At 36.2% G+C, this 9,906-nt stretch overlaps 2 protein-coding genes across 3 annotated transcripts; one reads left to right on the top strand and one right to left on the bottom strand.

Annotated features, from left to right (window-relative positions):
• Window positions 1–1,593: 1,593 nt before the first annotated feature.
• LOC107586958 (leucine-rich repeat-containing protein 72) lies at window positions 1,594–2,921 on the top strand. The gene is made up of 5 exons (XM_016274538.1): window positions 1,594–1,615; window positions 1,823–1,912; window positions 2,373–2,516; window positions 2,623–2,653; window positions 2,749–2,921. Exons 1-5 carry the CDS (start codon window positions 1,594–1,596, stop codon window positions 2,897–2,899), a joined length of 438 nt encoding a protein of 145 aa, XP_016130024.1. The 3' UTR covers window positions 2,900–2,921.
• An 8-nt stretch (window positions 2,922–2,929) lies between these two features.
• LOC107586949 (ankyrin repeat and MYND domain-containing protein 2-like) lies at window positions 2,930–8,937 on the bottom strand. Of its 2 annotated transcripts, none has more exons than XM_016274516.1 (11): window positions 8,740–8,937; window positions 8,275–8,339; window positions 7,403–7,541; window positions 7,216–7,314; window positions 6,618–6,778; window positions 6,161–6,226; window positions 5,878–6,026; window positions 5,247–5,382; window positions 4,993–5,121; window positions 4,760–4,889; window positions 2,930–3,771 (listed from the first exon to the last, which is right to left on the bottom strand). In XM_016274516.1, the coding sequence occupies exons 1-11, from the start codon at window positions 8,804–8,806 to the stop codon at window positions 3,635–3,637; spliced, it is 1,278 nt and encodes a 425-aa protein (XP_016130002.1). In that variant the 5' UTR covers window positions 8,807–8,937; the 3' UTR covers window positions 2,930–3,634. The 2 variants fall into 2 exon arrangements, with proteins under 2 accessions (XP_016130002.1, XP_016130011.1); XM_016274525.1 differs by lacking the exon at window positions 8,740–8,937 and adding an exon at window positions 8,687–8,736 and having other exon boundaries at window positions 2,931–3,771.
• Window positions 8,938–9,906: the final 969 nt, after the last annotated feature.

Here is a 9,906-nt window from a genome sequence, read left to right as displayed (position 1 = left end):
ACAGACAGACAGACAGACAGACAGACAGACAGACAGACAGACAGACTGACAGACAGACAGATAGACAGACAGAGAGATAGACAGACAGACAGACAGACAGACAGACAGACAGACAGAGAGACAGATAGATAGATAGATAGATAGATAGATAGATAGATAGATAGATAGATAGATAGATAGATAGATAGATAGATAGATAGTCACATGACCTCACTGCGTTTATCACTTGGCATCCTGTAGTGACAACGACAGTTATCGTCTTGGACATTTTGTAATAATAATAATAATAAAATACTTTTTGCCCTTAAAATAACAAGTTAGGAAAGATACGACCAGTACCTGAATATGTAAAATGCTATATCGTGTAAAAATATAATTAGTTGTATCGCAATCAATGTAAACAATGCAAGCGCAAACAACCCTGCCACACACTTTTACTTCTCGTGGTGGAAGCCTAACAATATTTGAAGGAAAAGTGTGCCCTCTCATGGACGAGAAAAAAAGAAGACTAGCATCAAAACGTTTGAAAATGTCAACAGAGACAACACAACAGAACAGTGCAGTGCCGTGTCAGCGTGCGCGATCAAAAGAATTCTGAGCAGTGATTGGCCATCAATCAAACAAGAGTGAAGTGTGTCTCCTAGCAACCGGCGAGTGTCGTCTTGTCTTTGTCTTGTTCAGACCAGCAGGCTCTAGTTCAGAATCAGACATGGAAATATACAAACAGGTAGACTGCACATTTCTATGGACTGCACTTTATTAGAAAGTTAATTTCCTCCGTTGTTCACATAGCATCACTTTTTTCTCCCCCCCCCCACACACAGGAAAATGAGGATCCTTTGCCGAAGCGCGTGGTTCAGCGTGACACAGACGTGACCCACCTTCATCTCGCCAGAAGGTGTTTAGAAGAAAAATATAAATAATATATACATAAAGTTTTTAGATAATAAGATGTGGACCTGACACCTACATTTATGAAATGTATTATAATTTGCAATATGCATAAAAAAATAATAAATGTTTAATTCATGAACAATATTTTCCTTTCTTTTGTATATTCCCCTTTCGTTTTCCATCTGTTTTTAGAGGATTGACTTACATTCCTGATTTGTCAAGGTTCTCCATGCTGAGATGCATGTGGCTTAACAATAACAAGGTTAGACTGCCTGACTAAAATTTTAAATTTACTGTCTCTTATGTGTGATTACTAGTTTTTAAAGCTTAAAATAACGTTTAACTCTAAAACTATGAAGCAGTTCAGTAAAAACTACAAAGTTGCAATACACTTTCCATTCAAAAAACTGAATTTCGAAGATTTAAAAGAGTGACTTTACAGATCCGAGAGGTTTCCAGAGCTTCATTTAACTGCTGCTTGACAGAACTTTATCTACAGAACAATGGCATTCGCTCCATTTCAGGTCAGTTTGTGCTATAAAGATGTTTTATATTTATTTATTTTTGTAGTCTCTTAAGTTCGAACCTTTTTTCTGTCTGCACTCAGGGGCATTGAGACACCTGACATGTCTGCAAGTGCTGCTCCTATTCAATAATCAGATGAAGTGTCTGGAGGAGACCGTGTCAGAGCTGAAGAACATGCAGGAGCTCCACACTCTCTGTGAGAACCTGAGACCACCATCTCTCATTAAGTCCATCAACCATTGCATTCCCTAGTAGACTATGAATATTCCTTGAGATTTTAAAAGCTCACTTTTACACCATTTGTACGACAAACAAAAACAAATATACAGTATCAGTATTCTAATGATTGAAGATTCTTTGCAGCAAAAAGTCATTTTAGATAAAAATGCATCTTCTTTTTCAGCTTTATATCTGAACCCCTTCACACAAGATCCCGAATATCGCCAATATGTGCTGCACCATTTGCCATCTGTGAGGTTTTTAGATAGAAAAGGTTGGCATCCATAATCATACGAACGTCCAATATTAGAATAATTCACCAAAAGTGATCAAAGATTTCAAAATGCTGTAAAAACTAATACCACATTGGCTAATTATGTGATTGGATAAACTAATTTGGGATCATTATCTATGTTGAAAACAGTTGTGCTGCTTACTATTTTGTTAAATGTTTGGGGTAAGATTTAAATCAATATATTAGAATGATTTCTGAAGGATCATGTGACACTGGAGACTCGAGTAATGATGCTGAAAATTCAGCTTTACCATCACAGGAATAAATTACATTTTACAATATATTAAAACAGAAAACAGCTATTTTAAATTGTAATAACATTTCAGAATATTACCGTTTTTATTGTGTAGTCTTGGTAAGCATAAGGGACTTCATTAAAAACATATAAAGACCTAATTATTCCAAACTTTTAAGCAGTGAGGTACTCTATAATTGGCAGAAGTGAAGCAGGAGGAAAGGAGACGGGCATTTAAGCTGTTCAGTGTAGAAAGACAGAGGGTGCTTGATACTATCGCCTTTGGCAGACGAGCACTACCACCTCCTACAGGAAGAAAAGGGACCAACTCCATCACAAAGCCAGTAGGTAAGCTAAGGTTCTCTAGTCTAACAGAAAACTATTAACTGAAATATCAAGTTACAGCATTTTAAGATTCATGAAATGTATCTAAAGGATTGTTTCATTGTTACAGGTCCACATGGCTCAAGAAAGAGGTGTACAGAGTCAATGTCAAAGTAGAGTATTTTTCCAATATTTTTAATGTTTAAACTACAGCAAATGTATCACAGGAGCTGACTTTGTATGCTTTCTCTAGCAGTCATTCTGATGATCGAGAAAACCCATCAGTGCCCAAATCCATCATACAGTTCTCCATTATGAACTGGACCGGTAGAAGCACGTCTCTGTGGAACCATCTAGATGACTCGAGCAAACCTGCTTCTGGTATACTCACTGTCAAACTTAGATGATTTCCAGACCTTCACTCTTGTTCACACGATGGAACATTTGACAAGGCCAAGTGGTTTGAATCAATGAAAAACAGCTCATTCGTTGTCATTTCAAACTCAATAAACATTGTCACGACTAATGTGTTTTCTGAAATATTTGTACTGTGAGTGCTATCTAATATTTGACATGTGATCTATTAGTTTGTAACTTGCGGACAGAAAATCTATTTATTTGATTTGTGAAACCATTTTACTGTATTTCAATATCAGGTATCTCCAAAAATACCGGTTTTATTTAATACCTGATTCATGAAAACTCACGTAAGCTGCTGCCAGCTATTAATTTGATCCTTTTCCATAAGGACAAACTAAATATTTTAAGGCGTAGGTGTCAATTTCTTGCAGCAATATATTATAATATCTGTCCTAAAGCAAAACCTGCATCACACATAAGACTCTCAATGCATGATTTTCACATACATACATTTTTCCAACATAATGTAAAAAGATTATTTAAAACAATCAAACACAAAAGAAATCTACATTTTGTCACCAGTAGACCCTTCCCCCTGTGCATTTGTGTGGAAATGCTGTTGGTGGTTTTCTCCTACATTATGTGCTTTCAGAAGAGGATCCGGTATGAGAATTATGAAGAAACCTTCAGAACCTCTGGATCTGCTCTCTTTTGTCTTAGATGAGTCTTCAGTGAAGATGATGGTGGTGGTTGCTGGGTTGAAATGATTGATTCTTTGTGATTCAGTCTGCAGTAACAGAGACTGTCTCCGAGTTAACATCTTGGGTTTGGTTATCTGAGGAGCTGGTGGTCTCACTCTGACTGACAGAGAGCTCCTCCATAGTGCCGGTCGTCTCCTCCAATGCTTGATCAGCCTCAGCTATGGAAAAGAAAGAGAGAGCTTAAACCATGTCAGCTATTTTAATGACATTATTAAATAAAATAAAAAGGTATATATATATATACACACACACATACACACACTAGTATGTATGCATGTATGTATGTATGTATGTTTTCCACCATAATTTGCAAATAAATTCTTTAAAAATCCTACAATGTGATTTTCTGGATTTTTTTTCTCATTTTGTCTCTCATAGTTGAGGTATACCTATGATGAAAATTACAGGCCTCTCTCATCTTTTTAAGTGGGAGAACTTGCACAATTGGTGGCTGACTAAATACTTTTTTGCCCCACTGTATATACACACACATACATACTAGTGTGTGTATATATATAAGTTTTTGTTCACATATGTGTGCACTCTGTATATATAAATACATACACATGCAGTATATATTTTGAAAATATTTACATGTATATATTAATATAATTTACATATATAAATTTAATAAATAAACAACATTTTTCTTAAACATATACATGTGTGTGTATTTATATATGCATAATAAATATAAACAGTACACACGTTATGTAAACAAAAATTTTGAATGCGTTTGACAGCACTAATATATTTATTTTTTTCCTTTCTAAATATGTATTCCAATTCTTTAGTTGAATGATCCCAATACTTATAATCTCAAATCTTTTCTTTTACTCTATGCCTATTATTAGGTTAAGTGTGACAACAAAAAAGTGAATCAAAAATATACAGCACGAACAGTGTAACTTGATTCTCAAAGCTAATGATTTTCATCATTTGATTCTTTTTAGTGAATCAAAAACATACATCATGAACATTGTGGCATGATTCTTGAAACTAATTACTTAAAAGGAAATATGGGGCATTACCAAAGAACACGTCAAGGCCAATGTGTTGCCATGGTACGATTCCCAAAAAACACGATAATACCATGATACTTCTCATAAATGACATAGTAATGCAAAACTAATTGGGTTTGAATACTTTTGGCCTGTTTCTGTAGTCGTGATGCAGACTCAGATTCGTGTTTCTCTCTCTGCTCCTGTAACATCTTGCAGACCTTTTTATGGCTAAACCAGTGCAGCTTCTGACAGGCCTGGTCACAGTAGATCACCTGAAGAAATGCACAGATTTAAGAAAGCACCTCAGCAAACCAACTGACACTTTTTCTATTACAGAATAAGTGCAGAAGTCAAAAGACAAAACCTGATACTCACCATTTTGCAGATGGAGCATCTTTTCTCTGCTCCTTTCTCACCACAGGTTGCACAGAAGTCTGCGTCCATGAAACCCACTTGTCCTGTGATGGCCTGCGTGAGCACTGACAGAGCAGTGGGGTCACTTCCCTGATGGAACAGGACTGGTGAGGCTCCCATACACAGAATGTGGTTGAGTCTACGATTCTATTATTTTATTACACTTCCAGTATCTTCTACATGAGCAAATAGAGGTCAATGTAACTCATACTCACAATTTCCACTGGAGCGATACTCCGGACCAGCTGCTGCAGTAATGTGGCATCACAGTATGGAAATTTCCTAATGCACTCCCGAATGAACTTCTCCTGGAATACCAGGAAGCCATCACTGTCTCGCCCTTTCAAAAGACTAAGAAATTATTTTTGAGTCAATTTAGTTTTATTAAAGTAAATTTTGTTTTTACACACACATACATTTTTTTAAACGTTTTTGAAAAAAGACTTTTGTTCACCAAGACTGTATTAATTTGATCACAAATACAGGAAAAACTGTAATGTTGTAAAATTTAAAACTAGTTTGTACAACTATTTTCTATTTTAACATACTTCAAAATATAATTTATTCCTGTGACGCAAAACTGAATTTTCAGCATTATTACTCCAGTCACATGATCCTTCAGAAATTTGTCTAATTAGTCTAAATATTTCTTATTATTGTTGAAAACAGTTGTGCTGCTTAATATTTTTGTGGAACCAGATTTTTTTTTGATTTATGGAAAGTTACAGAAATCTTTTGTAACATAAATGTCTTTGTCACTTTTAATCAGTTTACTGCATCCTTACTGAATAAAAAAATCTTACTGACACCAAACACCAACAAGGTGGCATATATATAATATTTCACCTCTTGACTAAGCCATCAAGTTTGTCCTGTCGCTCTTTCAGGAAAGAGCCACATTTCTGCAGCACACAGCTGAGGTAGTGCATCTTCATGGCCAACACCTCATTCATATCCTGCTGTTTGATGCACTTCTCACAGATCAGCTCCAGAACCTGGAAAACAAAGAGTTATTAACTGTGGTAAAGTTGGGTGAGATTTCAATTCAATTACTGTAAGTTTACTGTAATGAATCTCAACTCAGCTCTGAAATGTGCACTTAGCATAATGCAGAACAAATGCAACTGACCTTCCGACACTTCTCAAGTGCTTCCACAACCATAAGCAGAGGGTTTTCTTTCACCAACATCACTATCTGCAGCCAAACCAATCAAAAGAACATCCAGTCTTAACAGTTTGATGATTTTTTATATTTTATAATGGTTTGATTATTTTTTTATGTTATAGTCATCAGGTTTAGAAAGACTATATTGCAGTATTTTAGCTTAAAAATATACCTTTTTAAATTGTATTTATGAGCATTTCCACTTTTATTTTGATAGGACAGTAGAGATAGACAAAAAACAATGGGAGAGGGGAACAGGACTGGGAAAGGATCACGAGTCAAGACTCAAACTAGGGTCACCCTAGGTGCAGCTGCGCTATATGTGGTGCCCATACATACATACATACATACATACATATATATATGTGTGTGTGTGTGTGTGTGTGTGTGTGTGGATATGGTTCAGACAAAAAAAAACTACCTTTACAGGGTCGAGGTTGGTACTCATTATAATTTTGTGTAGCGGTCCAGCAAGTTTAGGAGGGAGTTTCGGTTCCTTTTCCAGCCCCTGTGGTTGTGTGTAGTAATCCAACCTCACCCGGGAGAAGAAGTTATTGATGACCGTCACACAGTCATGCTGCCCTGAAAAAAAAGATTTGTCAGCAAGGATGCATTAAATTGATCTTAAGTGACAGTAACTCTATAATGTTACAAAAGATTTCTATTTCAAATAAATACTGTTCTTTTTATCTTTGTATTCAACAAAGAATCCTAAAAAAATTTATTATGGTTTCCACAAAAATATTAAACAGGACAACCGTTCAACATTACGAAGACTGGAGTAATGCTGCTGAAAATTCAGATTTATCATCGCAGGAATGAATTTTGTACTAAAATATATTCAAATAGAAAACACTTTTAAAAAATCCACAATATTACGGTTATACTGTATTTCTGGTTAAATAAATACAGCCTTATAAGAGCCTGGTTTCAAACTAGTTACAAATTACCAACCCCATACATTTGAACTGACCGGTAAAGCACACCGTGTTTCCCATAAGGCCATATCTTTGTCATACCTACAAAAGCAGCCATTTGTGCTGCCGTTCTGCCGACTGAGTTCACTGCATCCGTCTCAGCTCCAGCATCCAACATCATCCAGGTGATATCCGTCTTTCCTGTACAAAAGAGTGGACATGATTTACTGTCTTTTCATATTACTAGCATAAAAAAACACCAAAAGCATTTAGCATCTGTGATCCAGACCTGAGAGTCCTGCAAACATGAGTGCGGTGTATCCATGTTCATGTTCATTGCAGTTGACGTTTGCTCCATGCTGCAGCAGCAGTTTGCACATGTCTGCCTTGCCCTTATACGCAGCGTGCATGAGAGGGGTCATGCCATACTGAAGAAAAAAAAAAACAATATTCAGCAAAGCATTTATCATATAAATATTAACGATGGGTACCTGATGGTGACCCTGACAACTCCCAAAAGCACTCAAAGCATTAACCTGTGAATATGAATTTTCAGCAAGTTTTCTGTTCCTTTAAGTCATCTTTCAGCATTTCGGGCAGCAAGTACACTCGTATTTTATTGTGTGATGTTTTTATCATCTGTTTGGACTCTCATTCTGACGGCACCCATTCACTGAAGTGGATCTGTGAATTGTGAGCAAGTGATGTACATTTCTCCAAATCTGTTGAGATGAAGAATCAAACTCTATCTAATCAATCTATGTCTTGGATGGCCTGAGGGTGAGTACATTTTCAGCAATCTTTGACTTTTGGGTGAACGATTCCTTAAATCAAGTGAAAGAAAAAAATATTCTAAACTGTTTATTTGCTATCCAACAAGTAACTGGTTCATCATTTTTTATTAGTTTATTTGGTTTCTTTTCAGCTCCAACAGAAGGACTCGTAATGAAAGACAATCAGTATCATTTCCAGGCAGCTGCTTTGAAAGCCTACAAGTGCCAGTGACATCTGATTTGGACAGGTCACTCTACCCAACCTGTTTATATACAGAAGCTAAGCATTGTTTAAAAAGAACAAAGAACTACCACTAACAGAGGGATAAATTCAACCACATTTAAACCTCTTTATTAAAATGCATAATGACACTTTCCATTTCCTTACCTCATCCAGACAGTTTACTCTGACATCTTTGGATCCAAGCAGTCTAGAGGCTTCTTGCACATTACCTACAAATGTTCAACCACAGTTATCAGACACTGACCAATCTTAATGTAAAGAATAACACATCAGACTGAGTCTCAATGCATATTTAATGCTAAACAATCATCATGGTATTTTGAGGAATTCAACACAAAAATATTGATGCTTAAATAATTTTAAACGACCTTTTACTGGTACGTATATGCATTTATCATATAATTGCATACCGTTACCTGTCATATACAGTTTTAACTGAATACATATGCAGGTTTTTGCATGCAACATGTCAAGAATTCCTTTAAAAAACAAACAGAGAATTGATTATGTATATTTATGTAACCATAGCTCGCAGATTTTGTAAACGAAGTCGTACCTGATCAAATGTGTTAATCTGCAGTTAGCCTGTTAGCATCATACTATCATTACCTGCAGCAATAACTTGAAGTAGCTCCTTCTCCGTGTCGGTCAGGTCTCCTTTCTTTGGTGCAGACATTATAATAGTCTAAGTGGCGCTTTTTGTTTTTTTATAAACAATATATACGTTGACTGTGATGGATATAACAGCTCTGCTGTGCTGTGATTGATCCACTAACTGCCTGCTCTGCTCCCCCAGGCTGCCGTCGGCAAACGGACTGAACCAACTGCAACAAAAGACAGGGGCGTAATCACATAAAGTGTCGCTTTCCGTTGTGGTTTTAGGATCCTTTTAAAAAATATATATGGTAATATACAACTCTATTAACTCTTTAAAATACTAAATTGTAAATGTGCTAAGTATGGGAGTAGTGAAAAACAATTTTATTATATTTAACCATTTGTGTTTAACCCCATCTGTTTGGTGGTGTTTCAGTCCCATGAAGTCTAGCGCTTTCATTCTGTATATCAATATATTTTATTTTTTCAAAATAAGAGACATTTACGCAAGCGTGTCTCATACATACGCATCTTACTAGAAGTAGGGTTTGGATCAATTAAAATGATATTATTGAAAGATAGAGGTGTTAAATAATCCCACATTTAAAGTGATTGAAAACCATGGATTGTTCATATGAGATGACAAGTAACAAAAATATTATACCATACTTGACAAAAAAACAGACCTATTTGTATATTTAAAACTATACATGAATCGTTCAGAATCCAAGAATTGGAAACCTGTAACAAAATGATTCACACGTTTGACTGAACAATTTGTCCACTGAGTCGGTTTAACCGGTTCTTGAGTGAACAACTGACAGAACGTCGGGCATGTGTAACTACCTTTGAACAGGTTCTTTCAAACGACCGGTTCGAAAGAACCGATTCGCCAGAATGAGTCGGACATCCTACTCCACCTTTGGAGTAACAGTAGCCTACAAATGGAGACTTTGCCCTGACGTCTCAATAAAATCCCTGAGCATCTTTTCAAAACTATCCAAAGCTTCATTCGAATTGGAAAGAAAAATCAAGGCTCTTTCTTCATCAGTGGCTGACTTTATGGTTTCTTCTTGAACTTTAGGCCCCAAAAACATGTTCTCGCAGTTAATGGAGTTAATCAGAGGAAGAAGGCAGATGCTTACTAGTAAAGGAGTCAGTGGACATCCCACCCTCAAG

The sequence above is a fragment of the Sinocyclocheilus grahami genome, unplaced genomic scaffold (genome assembly GCF_001515645.1).
Source record: "Sinocyclocheilus grahami isolate Dianchi unplaced genomic scaffold, SAMN03320097.WGS_v1.1 scaffold6.1, whole genome shotgun sequence".
Classification (NCBI taxonomy): Eukaryota; Metazoa; Chordata; class Actinopteri; order Cypriniformes; family Cyprinidae; genus Sinocyclocheilus; species Sinocyclocheilus grahami.
This window is presented reverse-complemented; position numbering and strand designations above follow the sequence as displayed.